Genomic DNA, 16,737 nt, shown 5'->3' with positions numbered 1-16,737 from the left:
CTCTCTCTCTCACACTCTCATTCTTATTCTCTGCCTGTCTGTCTGTCTGCCCGTATGTTTGTCTACCTGTATGTCTGTCTGTCCGTCTGTTTGTCTGTCTGTCTGCCCGTTTGTTTGTCTATCTGTCTGTCTGTCTGTCTGTCTCTCTCTCTCTCTCTCTCTCTCTCTCTCTCTCTCTCTCTCTCTCTTAACTATAGTATATATCTCACATGCCGAGACCCAATGTCGGCAGAGCATCCCAGCCCCTCCACCACTACCCTTATTCATGGCTCACACATGACAGATTTACGTGGCTTTAGTAAAAAAACACACACACAAAAACCACTTGCGAACAGAGATTTACTAAAACAGAAGTTGACGTGATTGTTAGACAAATTCTAGTGGCAGCCTATAATACTATAGCCTATTGCTGGAGAGATGCTAGCATACTAAAACAGAAGTTGACGTGATTGTTAGACAAATTCTAGTGGCAGCCTATAATACTATAGCCTATTGCTGGAGAGATGCTAGCATGTACATGTAACTATGACTTGTTACGTAAGGCAGCGAAGAGATGAATAGGATTTAGCATATTGGTACATTGATGTATACTGGCTATCAGACTTTTGACATAATTGCCCAAGCAAATCCCTGTAAGAGTTTAAACCTGGGAGATACTGAACGAAAAGGTTGTGGTACACGCTCCAAAACATAAAGGATAAGGGACTTTAAAAGCATGCAATACAGATTAGGATAGGCGCATGCTCTCATAGAGCGGGCCTTGGTTTGTGTCGGCCCTAGTCGGAGTCAACACGTACGCTTCATTCTTGGTCATTCGGTTTTCAAGCAAGGTCTGTGGTATGATGCCGTTGTTCTCCATCACCGTGACGGTCCTAGCCGTACGTCGGCGGTGCACCATATAAATCACTACCAACCCACCAAGGAGAAGCAAGCCGACAACAAAGCCAATGGCCGCCGCTATAATGGCGGTCGTTGTACGCGATGACGATGCTTCTTGCTCTAAAGATATGCAGAAAAAAATATAATTATGGGAGTGAAGGAGAATAAATTAGGTTAAGACCACAGAATCCGCGACTACAATCTCTTTGCACCATCAGATATACATGACATATTCATGGTAATTTGAAGTAAGAACTAAGGTGGGGAGCCAAGGGCATAATAATTATAATACATTAAAAATAGTTGGTGGAGTTTAAAGCATAACTTGTGGGCCACACTATTTCCGTGATTTCAATTTATAGTCCTTTGAGGAGTGCTCATTCACATGGCATTTTCACACTCCTATTCCGTCTTTCTCTCTATTGCATAAGTGTAACAGGCTCTGCCTTTGACATTATATTTTGGGTGAACATGGCAAATGACGTGACTGGAGATATGAGTCTACGCTTTCCTGGGACACTTTGGATGGTTAGGATGTGATGTGACATAGACAGGTATTGCCTGTCAGGTTAACGTATTGCAGGTGATCAATCGAGACCGCTGGATCGTCTTTGGACTACGCAATGAAGACAGTGCCGCACGCAGGATACCCCTAGCTCAGAGATGACAGTTGCACACTCTTGGCACTATGCACGCTTGCTTTTCAGCTTAACTTACGCAGAGTGAAAAAATAACAACTCACCCAGCACTGTGAGATATGCCGTAGCCATGGAAACGCTAACTGCGTTATTGGCCGTGCAAGTGTACGCACCAGCATCTTCCAGGACATTAATAACAGTGAACGTGATGACACTTATCAACACCAAGGGGTCTTCAGGCACGGTCAACGTGAGAATCTGAAACCTGTTCGAGTTGGCAGAGGCCGGGGTACTCCAGAGTAAAACCTGTTCGAGTTGGCAGAGGCCGGGGTACTCCAGAGTATGGTTGGCAACGGTTTCCCTCGAACCCGGCACTCCAGCCGTCCTCGCTGATCTGTGTATATCGACACGTTGTTGAGCTCCAGTATTTCCAGAGCTGCATCTGGGAAAGGTACAATGATAAACATATCTTTCATCATCCTAGATAATTGTCTTCATCATCAGTAACTTGAAAGCTGCAGCACAATACGGAACCTTCTCAATGCTCTTCGAACACAACACATCATGACAACAACAGCAGGAGTAGATTTGATAATTGTACAAGGATAAATTAATCAGCTGTTCAGTTAAAATAATGCGATGAAAATGGTGCGAGTGATGTACATATACATACACTGTAGCCATAGACCTACCCAGGACCTAGGCTCATTCACTCTCCTTCGCACTCTCTTTCAATCTCCGCCTCCTCTTTCGAAATCTCTCTACCTCGCTTTCGCTGTGTCTCGTTCTCTCTGTCTCTCTTTCTCTCTCTCTCTCTCTCATCTTTCTCATCTGTCTCATCTGTCTCGTATGTCTCCTTGTCTATAATTATCTCTGTCTGTATTTCTGTCAAGTAAGGTGGGTGTTTTAGTGAGAAAAGAAGAAAAGATCGAAAAAGAGAGAGAGAGAGAGAGAGTGTGTGTGAGAGACAGAGAGAAAATCGGCAGCAGGTGTATATTTCACGAGACACATGAGTAAAAGGCACATAGCTACAGTATATATTTGTGTAACCTGCGTAACTCTCCATTCCTTCCTACACACCAAGCAGAACATGCAGGTTAAAATCAATACGCAGGACTAGTTCTCACCTGTTCTTTGCACTGGTTGATAGGCTGAAGCTGTTATGCCTGAGATTATCTGCACAGAAACAAAACAAAAAGACGAGAATGACACAAATCACGGGTTCATTCACGAGTGTGTCTGGACCGGCGACAACGGTTACTAGTTTCCGATTGGCGACCAGACAGATAGCGGCTGCCATTTGCCGTAAATCAACGGAACGCATTAGAATCCACAGCAATCTTCTTCGACGGCACGAAGCGTACCAGTCCGCCGCACATCCTCACACTTGTCCAGCTAACTGAGATCGCTACCAACAGTTGATTATATCCATGGATTATGCCATGAGTAAGAGAGGACATACTGTCGAATAGTTGTGAAGCACAAGGACAGTGGACACACAGAGTACGAATGGTGTAATCAGTAAATCCCTAGTAAGGAGGGTGACCAACACTACATTTCTCATATTTGCTTTTGGCATGATGCATGTGAATTGGGCAGGGTTTGTCACTGGAGCGTCGTGTGATTTTTTGCAACCCAAGCGGGCATTATTGGCTGCAATCAATCAATAGAGTGCAGTACCAGGGGTAATTTGCGGATGACAGTTTCCCTATCACACGCCTATGTTGAAGAAGCACCAAGGAAGACAGCGATATACAGCTACCTCTCTTTGCTGTTGTTTTTGGGAGGCGGAGGGGGTGCAAGAGTGATGCAGTCGTCTCCCTTGACCAAAGGTATCGGTTTACTAGCAAATGCACAAATACTTGAGAAAGGAATAATAAAAAATGTAACATGGAAATTGTGGGCACACTGTGGGCAAATGTTACAATTTTTGCCCTTGGTTCACCATCTGAATTCTTTTATAAAAGAATATAAAGGTGCACATCCATTTAGACTCACCACTATTGCACCAACTTACAGTCTGTCGTTTGCGCCGTGACGTAAACGCCGCCGCAGATGCTTCGTAGAAGATGGTGTACGAACGATCGGAAACCAGTGGGCCATTCCGCACGCCCGACACTGTTGTCATCATGTCCGCGCCTGACGTGAACTGCATTGTCTGACCGCTGCCGAACGTGAAGACGGCCGCATAGTAAGCAGCGCGGGGCGTGCTGAACGTGCCTTGATCGCGTACCTGTTCATATGTCAAGACGTTGGCTCCGTTGGCGTACGTGAAGCCAGGCGACTCGGAAAAGTCCACAGTGGATGGATCGGTGCCGAGATCCACAACTACAATACGGTAGTTTCTGCAGAACATGGTCACAAGTAGAACATGGGAAACACTACAACTCAAATACAGTCATAGGGTTCAAACCAAAGGGAAGTAAGCCCCGGGGGGGGGGGGGGGTGCAAAGTCCACAGTGGATGGACATGTCCCGAGATCCAGAAGTACAATGCGGGTGATTCTGCAGATTACGATTACAGGTAGAACATTGGAAGTGCATAAAACTCAATCAGAACCCGAAGTCTGATTTGCTCTTAAAAAGAATTTCAGAAGAAAATCGAAGCAGACCATAGAACTCAGATGGCGAGCCAAGGAAAAAAATTGTAACATTGAAATTGTGGGCACAAGTTATGCGATCGAGTCCACCAACTAAACCAGATTTTTGAACAGCCACTCAGCCAGACGTGCACAGTCTAGCACAAAACTGACAAAGAGTACTGGTCTGAGTGTTCAAAATCTGGTTTAGTTGGTGAACTCGATAGCAGCCAATAGAAGAACAACAATACTAGAAAGGTCACAGCAGGCATGCACTGTGTGGCAAGTCAACAAATTTTAATGATGACACACAGGTACAGACACCACAGCTGAGTGGCTCTTAATCTCCCTAGCAACACGACGGGACTTACATGAGTGAGGTATCTGGGAATCTGGTGATAGTCCAGGTCAGGGTATTGGGCGTAGGTGCTACCGGTGGAACAAAGCCTTCCAAAAGGTTGGACACTGGAATGACCATTATGAAAGAGGGAGGAAACTAAATCATTTAGAGATTTTCTCGTCATTTTCCAATGTATACGTGAACAAGCAATGTCCTGGAACTATAACTTTGCTGCGATGTTTATGATACGAGCATCCATAATTAGAATTTCATTTTTTCATTGCTATTCTACTCATAAGATCAGCGATAACATTCTCTGAGGTACCAGTGGAGAGATTAAAGATTCAGACTTGCAGGGAACAATACAAAAGTTGGCTTCTATTGAAGACGCCAAGTCAGAAGTAGGGACTGGCGGATTCTGCTCGAAAAGGTGGCAGATTCTGCTCAAAAAGCAGTGAAATCGGCAGAACCATACAACCCTTATGGCGGGCAATTCCTCGAATTCTGCTCCATTTCTTCATCCACATACCAAACATGCATGAAACTTACCAGAAAAAGTACCGAATTCTGCCAATTTTTCTACCTGGAGAATCCGCCGGACCCTAGTCAGAAGTATGATCGTTCCATGAACACATCCGCCATTTCCAAATCCCCCAAATGTGTACAACCCCACAAAAGGTGTGTATGTGGGGGGGGGGGGTAACACACTGCCTCACCTGTAATACAATTCGATGAGTCGTTGGCATAGAAACCAGACTCACAGTCACACCTGAAGGTGCCCGCCATATTTTGGCACAGCTGGTTGGTACTGGGGCAGGCTGGTGGTGACTGCAAGCATTCATCAGTATCTGCGCACATCTGTCCAGTGCCTGTGTAGCCTGATAGGCATGCACATATGAAACTACCAACTGTGTTTGTGCAGCTAGCAAACTCTGCAGGAAACAAACAACACCGTGGACACCCACGTGCAGGCACACATACGCAAATGTGCACGTGCGGACGTACACACACATGCACATACACACACGCACACACACACACATATAAACACACACTACTACTACTACTACTACTATGTACAGCTACCCTATCGGGCCACGCCGCTCCCAGAAGCGGGAGACAACGACAAGAAGAGAGAAGAGAAGAGAGAGAAATCGCAAAGTCAACAATATTTGGCATGGCGTTGCAAGTCCTGTGGCCACACACGCACACACACACACGCACGCACACACACACACACACACACACACACACACACACACACACACACATACACGCACATCACGGTTGGAGAGAGATAAACAGAAGGGCCACTCAATAATGAAACTGTCCAGAATCAACGGCGCCATTTCAAAATGGACATGAGTATAATAATTATGATTCACCTAGAAAACATGCTGAAAAAGTTGTATTGCATACAAAGGAACCGTGGTCACTGGTTAAGTCAATGTTGTGCGGATTAGCAGATTTTACAAGGCCAGTAACACTGTACTACCATCCTGTGATGGTGCGTTGTCATAAGCACCCAAAGTGATGAAGCAATTGCAAACCATCAATACTGTCAAGTAACCTTGAAGAAGTAGTCTCACATCTTCATCTTCTTGCGAGACCTGTGGCAATGCGCCCAGTGAGAAGGCAGATTCTGCCTGTGCCTATGGTGAAGTAAAATAAAGCTAAGCAAACAAACACAAGCAAACTCACCACTGCAGCCATGAATGCCGCTTGAACACTCATCAACATCCGCACACTGAAGTCCATTGCCGCTGAAACCCATTGCACACGCACATGAAAAGCTGCCCATGACATTGGTGCAGGTGCCACTGACTGCTGAGCAATTGTGCGTTCCGTCACTGCATTCATCGATATCCACACAGGAGTTACTGCCAACACCAGCGCCACTAAAACCAGGATTACACCGGCATGCAAAACTGCCGACGGTGTCCGTACAACGGGCATTGACGTCGCACGGCATATTGTCACACTCCACGATGTTCACGCAGGTGAGCCCATCGCCGGTAAATCCAGGGTTGCACATGCATGAGAAACTACCCACGACGTTGGTGCACGTGGCGTTCGGTGCACACGGACCCGGTTCGAGCATACACTCGTTCACATCTTCACAAATGATCCCGTTGCCGTTGAAACTTGCGTTGCACGTGCACGTGAAGCTTCCTATGGTGTTGTTACAGGTGGCGTTGGCGTTGCACGGACCCGGTCCAATCAAGCACTCGTTCACATCATTACAAACAAATCCATTTCCAGTGTAGCCTGCAATACAGGTACACGTAAAACTACCGATAGTGTTGTTACATCTGGCATTGGCATCACACGGACCCGCTCCGACCAAGCACTCGTTCAAGTCTTCACAAACGAAGCCGGTGCCATTGAAACCTGGGTTGCACGTACACGTGAAACTGCCTATGGTGTTGTTGCATGTGGCATTGGCATTGCAAGGACCTGGTACAACCAAACACTCGTTCACATCATTGCAAACCAACCCTGTACCGGTGAAACCGGAGTTGCACGTACACGTGAAACTACCGACGGTGTTTGCACACATGGCATTGGTATCACACGGACCCTCACCGACCAAACACTCATTTAAGTCTCCACAGAGGAATCCTGTACCGGTGTAACCTGGGTTACAAGTACACGTGAAACTGCCTACAGTGTTATTACACGTGGCATTGATGTGACACGGTGACGGTAGAGCACATTCGTCTATGTCCACACAGTTGAATCCATCACCAGAGAATCCCGCCAGGCAGGCACATTGATATGATCCAAACGTATCTGTACAGTTGCCTCCGAGCGCGGAACAATTGTGAGTTCCCAGACTACATTCATCAAGATTGCCACACGCACCCACGGGATCAAAGCCGACGAGGCAGAGGCAACTCTCAATGGGCGATCCCAATACATTCCTGCAAGCACTGTTGGGTATGCCGCGAACCACCTCACAGTAATTGCCATTGAGACAATTGTTTACATCTGACATGACACAGGCGTTGCAAGAACAAAACACAAACACACCGAAAAGATTAGTCCACAAAAAAATGAATCTAGCAATGAGACCACACTGATTGTAATTTTACAGCAGAAAAATTAACGTGACCCAAATTGATGGAGAATCCACTTTACAATCATAGAAAATGAAGTAAATTATCGTGCCCGAAGGGAAGTCACGATGGCCACTAACACCCGGTAAGCCCTGGAGTTTACAATCATAGAGACATACTCGTAAGCAATGATCTGTTTATGATCGATGTTGTTCCCAGAATTTGTTTCTCTTTCAAGCACAGACACGCAGACTTACATACAGGTGTGCATACCTCAGACCTCAGACCTGCATCGCGGAAGCGATGATAGCGAACAGCTATGTTTAGACATAACAACTTGTGCTGGGATTACACCATTCAACAGCTTGCAAGGCTGATGAATTGACCGCCACTAATTTTAGCCTGATATCCACCACACAGCTGATTGAAGTAGCTTTTTCTGGCCAGTGAATCCCTATTTTTCATTTTTTTTTCATTTGGGTGTATGCATACACCCACACCCACCCACACACTCATACACGCATGCGCGCGCATGTACTCACACCTATGCACATATACATTATACACATACATGTACACACACGAGTGCACTCATATACCCACAAGCACACACGCATAATACACACACATTGTGACACAAACACATACAAGCATTATATTCACACACTAATACTACTTCTAGTAGTACTACTATGTACAGCCACCCTATTGGGCCACGCCGCTCCCAGAAGCGTGAGACGACGACAAGAAGAAACAAGAGAAGAGAGATAAATCGCGAAGTCAACAGAATTGGGCATGGCGTTGCAAATCCTGTGACCTTGGCTTGATAACCGCCTTTCGCAATGTTCGCAGTCATCACGGCAGTTGTTCCTGGCTGCACTTGACATCCGTTTCGCACGGTCACAGTGATGACGGCTCAGACCAGAACGGGAGCGGAAAGATCAGAGACAAACATCACATCGAAAAGAGTCAGATTCATGGCGAATAGATTCAGCAGGGGCATCCGTGGACACAGGACAGCGGTGCACAGCCAGTTTTCCAGCGCTCTTCAAACACCGCATACACTTCATACATTGCCTGGCACCCTTCTGTTGTGACACAGGCAACTTCCGGTGGGCAATGCACTTGTGCCGGGCCATGTCGTTATGGCGGCGGAAGTCTCTGGCACACAGCAAGCAGCGCAAAGGCGGCAGATCATCTGCATGTGGTGGTGGCTCAGCAAGGAACATCCTCCAGCTCTGCCGATCTTGTGCATTCTGAAACCAGGAATCCACGCCGGCTGCCTTCATGTCTCTCTGGACAACGTCTTTCCAGCGCCGCCGGGGGCAACAAGGAGGGCGACGACCACTCAACTTTCCAAACAAAATCTGGACGAGAGCACGGCCTGCAGGCATGCGCGCTTCGTGCCCGAGCCATTCCATACGCCGACGCCAAACAAGGCACACACACACACACACACATACACACACGAACATACACACACCTTGAACCTTAGATTAATACTTGATTAATCCTCGAATTCTCGATCATTGCCGATGGCAATGATATGATGACGAAGGGACTATCTGCTAGTTTTTCAGTATGGAGCGTGACGCTTGAGAATCCCGGGATGACCGCAGACCTTTCCTCTTGCGCAGTGAAAGCCAGGGTCATTGTCAGGGGGAGCACGGGCGGCCGACGTTGAGCAATCTGCCTCCAGACAGAGCAATCCTGGGCAGCAGCAAACAAGCATCCAGAAAGCACAAGGAGGCTGGTAGAGCGGAGATCATCTACGATGCCGTCACACCACCACTTGCGTGAACCGTGGGGAGGATGGGTTGCAGGGGGCTCCTAAAACAAAACTCGCTTCGGCGTAGATCTATAGTCGTCAGTCATCTGGCCAACGTGCCCAAGCCAACACAGTCGATACTCTCGGATGATGTCCTCGACATCACAGTCAACGCCGAACGTTCTGGCCATACACACACATGCACATATACACACACACACACACACACACACACACACACACACACATACACACACACACACACACACACACACATGTACGTACATACATGTACAGACACACCCTGACTTTGACATACAGCTCCAGTTAAACGGCTAAGCTGCCTTCATGAGGAGGGAAACAAAGGTGTAGGTAGCATCACGGCTTCGCGACACAATATCCGGCCTCATGCCGCTGCAGATTCTACTGACTCCGATATTTTCTCACCTCTCACACAGCAGACCCCCCCCCCCACACACACAAACAACAAAAAAGGAACTGATTATACAATCATGCACCAAAACAGCACAACAAACATACCAACACTGATAGATTGAGTATTGCTTGTGGCTAGAACACCTCCATTGTCATCCATAACACTGCATTGATGGAGGATAGGGGCTCCAGGAATCATTGTTGGTCTGGCCACATTGACATAAGTGATAATCTCGCCATACTTTCCAGACTGGAAAACTTGCGAATCGGGAAGAGGATTCAGGTTAAAGGTCCAGGTGACATTGGATGTGATCTGGCCAGTAGTTACATTGCATACACTGGTGGCATTGCTGCCCTCAGTAATGATCAACGACACAGGAGCGATTGTCAGACCTGTAGAGAAGAAAGAGGTTTAGGATAACAAATATTATGTTGATATTTGCTTTGTTCTCACAATCTGGCTATGAGGGCAAATACGTGCAGCGAAAAATCGTACGAATGTTCCGTAAAATGCTCAAACAACAAAGATAATTTCCACCTACTCCTATTCAATCTGTTTTGCCTACATTGGAGTCAGGAATAGGTTTTGGCTACTGGCTTTCAGTTCCCGTGCGTTGAAGTGTGCGTCTGCGTACGAAGTTACCCTGCCTATTCAGTGCTGTATAATCTGATTGAAAACAGATAGCAACTCAGTACATCATGTTCTTGGCTTTCATGCGGAGAATAAAGGGTACAATGTCCTGCATATTTCCCGGACTACGTTAACTTGAAGGAAGATATCTTCCATATACAATCATGTGTAAAGAGGCGTTTCGGAGTAAGGATTTTTGACAATACGATAAATAGAACAAATAATAAATAATCGACGCGGAGACAACAATTTTATAATAGCTATAAAGAGAACAAATTCTGCTGTCATCGCCACACTACAACAAAGTCATGAAGGTTTACCAAAATCGATTTTCTTGTCACAATCATCAGTGGAAAGCCGTGACTGAAGAATAACCATGCCAAATCAATAATTTATATACATTTAATAAATGTGTTACGAGAACAAAACAAAGTGCTAAAAATAGAATGAGGGAAGGTGAGACAATAGAAGTAAAGTGAGATCAACATTCAAAGACCTAGACGATCAACGGCTAATTATTCAATGAATTATTACAGTACTGGATGTCAAGCACCGGCGAAGACACTGGGAACAGATGATTTGGCAACAACAGGAACAACAACAATGACAACAACAACAATGGTAACAAATTACCATCAAGATCAAAGGAGGAGTCAACGAACAGAGGTTCAGCAACGTGAAGCGAGCCTGGGACCGATCGGTGGTGATGAGGAGAATGACACGGAGGACGATACTGAGGACGAGTTGGAAGATGAGACGGGGGACGAGGTTGCGGTTGGTGGAGACGAGGAATCGGATGGTGATTGTGATCGTAAGAAGTCTGCCGTTTTTCTTCATCTGTTGTCTCACCCTAAGTGTCTGCAGGTGTATGATGATTTTAGTTTTTCTGTTCTTTGTCGTGCACGGTACGCTAGTCAGTTGAAAGTACTTGAGGCTGTTTGTATTCGTTTGCATAAGCCTGATCTTTGTAAGCAGAAGAAACATGTAGTTGCGTTAAGATTGGTTTCGTAGGTGCACAGCATGATTGTTTGTCTAACTACACAGTTCTAGCGTTGCAATTACTTCCTCCGCGTCATCGAAATTGTCGCAGTTTGACTAGTGACTTGCCACTTGTTACTGACAACTCCATAAGCTAAACCATTCAAAACTTTTTACACAGTATGATAGTCTGAAGACTAGAGTAACGTTCCAGGACAGTTGGGCTGAGAGTTTTCATGCAGAGATGAAGTCCTCGTCGTCGCTGATGTCAATGGACGCAAAAATATCGTTCCGAAATATTTCAAGGAAGGTTGAAAGTTGGTCGCGCCTCATGTCAGACGCTTTGACTTTCTCTACAGGACAAGAGCTGCTATGCTTGTCGTCTGCTAGCTCTGGATGATTTCTACTTCACCCCTAACGAAGCCTAGTAAGAATAAAGGATCGTTGCGAGGTCGGTTGATTACCGTCGGCGGAACCACCTCGATCTTGAAAATGAACTTTTTTTAGCCGTGGCATGCCCATTTATTTTACCTGTGTGGTCACAGCTCATGCAGGTAAGTGTACTATCATCCAGAGCGCCCTCTTTTTCAGCATCACTGGAACGGCACCTGCGCGTGCATCACTAGCACTTCGTGTAGAGTCTACACCATAGTACACGGCTCTTGCAGGTAAAATCATGTACTGAGTGTCTCAGCCAGAGCAACAAATTTTATCGTCGTTGCATGCATTTAGTTTGCTGACCCCTCGATGTTTCTCCGAGCGCTGCTACTTGTTCCACGAAGTCATTCTCACCCCAGCTAAGGTAAAACAGTGATGAGGCTCGAGTGAATGGCCATAAGCACGAGAAATGTGCAGCCTGCAACGCCTGACTGATCTCAGCGAGTTGAAAATACCATCGCAGCGACATCAGCGAAGAAATTGCGTCTAGTTCAAAAATTTCAGATTCCAATAACAGAAAATAGAACTTTGCCGTCACCCTATACTGATGACTGTCGCCTATGTCCGATTCCTTGCCTCTGATACGAGTGCTGGTGAGTAAATACCCCGTTTTATGTCAAAAGTCAAACTGCGACAATTTCGATGACGCGGAGGAAGTAGTTCCTCACCCCTGTTGCACTTAGCTCTCACTTTACTTCTATTGTCTCACCTTCCCTCATTCTATTTTTAGCACTTTGTTTTGTTCTCGTAACACATTTATTAAATGTATATAAATTATTGATTTGGCATGGTTATTCTTCAGTCACGGCTTTCCACTGATGATTGTGACAAGAAAATCGATTTTGGTAAACCTTCATGACTTTGTTGTAGTGTGGCGATGACAGCAGAATTTGTTCTCTTTATAGCTATTATAGAACAAATAATCCTAACATAATACCATGTAACATTCATGAAATGCAAAAAAGCATAAAATATGAGTAGTCTTGGTAACCTCCAATCATGACGTAGATTTGTTTGAGCACATAATTATGATAGTGTTTATTCACATGTATGTTACCATTCGAAGTAGGTTCACTGATGATCATCGAAAGAAAACCCTCTATGAATCACAATCATGTTATCGCTTTTTCCCCTTTAAAATGAGTTAAGCACTCTTACAAGGGGCAGTGCCTTTGCTGTTTGCGTTACGCAAAGCTCATTCACTTATCAGTTTGAGCACTCTGGCTAGGTAATTTCGGGCCTGGTTTAACTGGCTTTGGATTTTTTTCATTGCCATCAGGTTCGGCCTCATTTTCTCTGGGCTGCGCTGATGAGTCCACAAGGGGCGAAACAGTTCTGTCCCAAGATTGAGTGAATCCTATAGTTTATACATTCCTGCATTACACAATATGATTTTTTGCGCACGCGCAAAAATATGTTAACACAGAAGGCGCATGCTCTGTTCCCAACAAACTCTCACGCGCTCATTGTTCTCCGAAGTCCACTGTTCCTGACTTCAGTTCTTGCTTTGTCCGCATTGGCAGTGGATTTCTTTCTCAACCTCAATCTCAAGGTTTACCATAGCTCACGGAGATGCCCAGTGCACGTAAGCAGTCGGCTCCCGGGCCCAGACGTTTCAGCCGCAGGCGCGCCTCGTCGTCCCCGTATGCCGACACTCCGAATCGAGCCCCTGCGGACCATGCGGCCGATTGTTCCGGCAATATCCGTGCGGATCGATCCGGCAATGCCCGTGCGGAGCAGGACGATATCCCGTCCGCCGTTCCCCAGCCGGCCAGCTTACTCCCAACTGGCCTAACTCCACGTTCCGTTACGGCGGCCGTGTCGACGGCTCTGCACCCCCTGCTGGCTCGAGTCGAGCGCCTTGAGGAGCGAATTTCAGCTCGCCAGGATCCGGACGGCCATGATCAGGCGGCGGTCCCCTCAGTGGCAGATGTGGTCCAAACCGCGTCCAACGCCGTCAACAAACACCCGCCGCAGTTCGACTCCGGCCCCATGGACATTTCCCTCGTGCAACCCGCACTGCCTCCGATCGCAGCGCCCATGGGGAACACTCGTGAGTCCAGCTCTATTGTTCCCACGGTCCCGCGTAAGTTGCCCGACAAAATCACACACGGCGAATATATCGAGCTGGAGGATCTCCTCCAGGAGAATATGGGCGCAGGGTCCGAGCCCTTGGAGCTCAGTACCGCCAACGGAGAGGGCCGGCGTGTGTCCCTCAATTTATGTGTGACTAAGAAGCGCTCCATTGTCGACTTCACTGCCTGGCTGGAAGCCTACACACTCTACATGGCCTGCGCACTGAAATATGTGCCATTCCAAGCACTGGAGTTGGTGACGTACCAGCACATTATCTGTACTGCCAACCAGCAGTTTGCGACCCCAGCTGTACTGGGGTATGACCGTGCCTTCCGTGCCGCGGCGGCAACAACCTCGGCTCGTTGGGACGCAATCGACCAAAGCCTCTGGAGCCTGCACCTGATCCGGGCACCCCGACCATCATGTCCGCGCTGCACAACGCACCACAGCTGTGACCGTTGCCCACAGTATTTGGCAGGGCCACGTGCTCCAGCTGGCACCAACACCAGCCGAAATACGCAGCCATTTCTGGCCGGGGCGGGCAGCACCCGCCAGATCTGCCTCAACTTCAACCGTGGCCGCCCATGCCAACACCAGCCCTGTGAACGCTTGCACGTCTGCTCAACCTGCGGCGACCGAGGTCATCTCGCTGCACCAACGACGGTCGCCGGGGACCCCCCCCCCCCCCAGACGGACAAGCCCGTCGCAGCGAAGTAGTCTCCCCACGCCTCTGTACATAGCCCGCCTAATGACTCTTTTGCCCTGTATTTCTAATCGTGTCCTCTCTGACTTTTTCCTTAATGGCTTGCAACACGGGTTCCCCATTGGCCACTCTGGTGCTTCTGTATCTATCATCCCTGGCAACCTCCCAACTTCCATTGAACATGCTCAGCTTGTACAACAACAAATTGCTGACCGGGTCCGACGTGACGAATCGGCCGGTCCTTTCTCTGTCCAGCCTTTCCACCCATTTGTATGCTCTCCGCTCGGCGTAGTGCCCAAGAACAACGGGAAATTCCGCCTCATTCACCACCTGTCTTACCCTGATCGTATGTCTGTCAATGATGGGATAAACAAGGATTCGTTCTCCCTACATTATGTCACAGTGGACAATGCCATTGAGCTTCTGCAACGGCAAGGTACCAGTGCCTTGATGGCGAAGCTCGACATACGCAATGCATTTCGAATGGTCCCTGTCGCACCCACTGCATACCATTTGTTGGGTTTCCAGTGGCAGTGCCAATTCTACTATGACAAAGTACTGCCATTCGGGCTGAGGTCTGCACCCTACTTGTTTAACTGCATTGCGGACGCACTTTGCCAGATAACCTGTGAACTGTTCCAGGTTCCCCGCCTCCTGCACCTTCCGGACGACTTCTGGCTCTGTGGCCCTGCAAACTCAACGCTATGTGCGCAGCGTCTGAACGTAGTCCTCTCCGTATTCCGCTACTTGGGAGTTCCCATTACCGACGAAAAGACAGTCGGCCCAACCTCACCTTCCTGGGCATCGAACTGGACTCCGTCCAGAAAGTGGCTCGTCTCCCACAGGACAAGGTTGACGACATCCGCTCCAGACTATTGGCCTTTCGCCAACGCAAATCCTGCCGTCTACGGGAGCTTGAACAGCTGTTGGGCAAGCTGAACTTTGCCAGCCGCGTCATCACGCCAGGCCGTACATTCATGCGCCGACTGTATGATGCCACGCTCAACGTTTCCAAGCCCTACCACCGCATCCGTCTCTCTCCAGAATGTCATCTGGACCTGTTTTGGTGGTCTCACCTACTCGATGGCTGGAATGGCAAGTCATTCTTCCTCGATCTCCAGGAGACGCTGGCCAGCGACATCCTGATAGAATCTGACGCATCTGGCGCAATCGGGCATGGCGCAGTTTACGGCACGCATTGGTTTGCCGACACCTGGTCACCACAACACACTCCGCTCTGCATTGCATTCAAGGAGCTGTATCCCATCTGCATTGCATGTGCTACGTGGGGCCACCAGTGGTGTCGCAAGCGTATCCGCTTCCATACCGACAACGAAGCTGTCGCCGCTGTTCTCAAGTCTGGCTCCAGTCGCTGCACTAATGTGATATCACTCCTACGGCAGCTCTTCTTCATCTGCGCCAAGGGTAACTTTATGGTCACCGCCCGTCACATACCTGGAACTACCAACATCCTTGCTGACGCTCTCTCCAGGCAAGATTTCAAGCGATTCCATTCGTGCCACCCTACCGCCGCTCACATGCCCACTCCCGTGCGTGCTCTTCCGTCCATTCCTGGGGAGACTTCGGCCGTGCCTTGCACCGCCGAGTGACGGAAGTCCACATGCAAACTGCCATGAAAGCTGGCAGCACCGGTCCTGGGTAAGCGCTGATCAGACAGACTGAGCCCACTTATTGTGGGTGCCAGAGCATAACCGAATGTCACCAATGTACCGACTGTACACTCAGTAACTCAATATCACTCTACTATTGTCCAAAATCTGTGGCACTCCCTCTACAGTTAATTAACAGTGAATAGGAGGTTCTCTAGTTGGGGAGTCAACCTTGCTTACCAGGCTCCTCATACGGCTCATTCAGCGTCTCACACTCAGACGGCTCACTCAGCCTCGGCTCATTCAGCCTCTCAATACGGCTCACTCAGCCTCCACAGCCGGGCCCTGCCCGGCTGCCTCCATACGGCTCACTCAGCCTCCGCAGCAGGGCCCTGCCCAGCTGCCATACACACACATTCACACAGCTCTAAGCTGTCACTCACTCGGAGCCTGGCAAAGCAATTGACAAACCCTCCCTTTCCCCAAACTGGTTGCTCATTGTGTGAGTGCGGCATGCGGATGCTTGTGTTAAATAAGTTTTTGCGCACACGCAAAAATATGTTCACACAGAAGGCGCATGTTCTGTTCCCAGCAAACTCTCACG

At 48.0% G+C, this 16,737-nt stretch overlaps 1 protein-coding gene across 2 annotated transcripts in view; it reads right to left on the bottom strand.

Moving 5' to 3' along the window:
- Nucleotides 1–451: 451 nt before the first annotated feature.
- LOC135827295 (fibropellin-1-like) overlaps nucleotides 452–16,737 on the bottom strand; it is a 31,768-nt gene continuing 15,482 nt past the window's right edge. For both annotated transcript variants that reach the window (XM_065339821.1, XM_065339822.1), the window contains exons 3-11: nucleotides 9,803–10,090; nucleotides 6,137–7,426; nucleotides 5,152–5,367; nucleotides 4,467–4,560; nucleotides 3,535–3,862; nucleotides 2,645–2,693; nucleotides 1,824–1,959; nucleotides 1,622–1,782; nucleotides 452–999 (exon numbers count right to left, since the gene is read on the bottom strand). In XM_065339821.1, the coding sequence (XP_065195893.1) occupies nucleotides 728–999; nucleotides 1,622–1,782; nucleotides 1,824–1,959; nucleotides 2,645–2,693; nucleotides 3,535–3,862; nucleotides 4,467–4,560; nucleotides 5,152–5,367; nucleotides 6,137–7,426; nucleotides 9,803–10,090 (2,834 nt within the window). In that variant the 3' untranslated portion in view covers nucleotides 452–727. The remainder of the gene's footprint in view (nucleotides 1,000–1,621; nucleotides 1,783–1,823; nucleotides 1,960–2,644; nucleotides 2,694–3,534; nucleotides 3,863–4,466; nucleotides 4,561–5,151; nucleotides 5,368–6,136; nucleotides 7,427–9,802; nucleotides 10,091–16,737) is intronic.

The sequence above is a fragment of the Sycon ciliatum genome, chromosome 11 (genome assembly GCF_964019385.1).
Source record: "Sycon ciliatum chromosome 11, ocSycCili1.1, whole genome shotgun sequence".
Classification (NCBI taxonomy): Eukaryota; Metazoa; Porifera; class Calcarea; order Leucosolenida; family Sycettidae; genus Sycon; species Sycon ciliatum.
The sequence above is the reverse complement of the archived record's forward strand: the minus strand, read 5'-3'. Positions and strand labels throughout refer to the sequence as shown.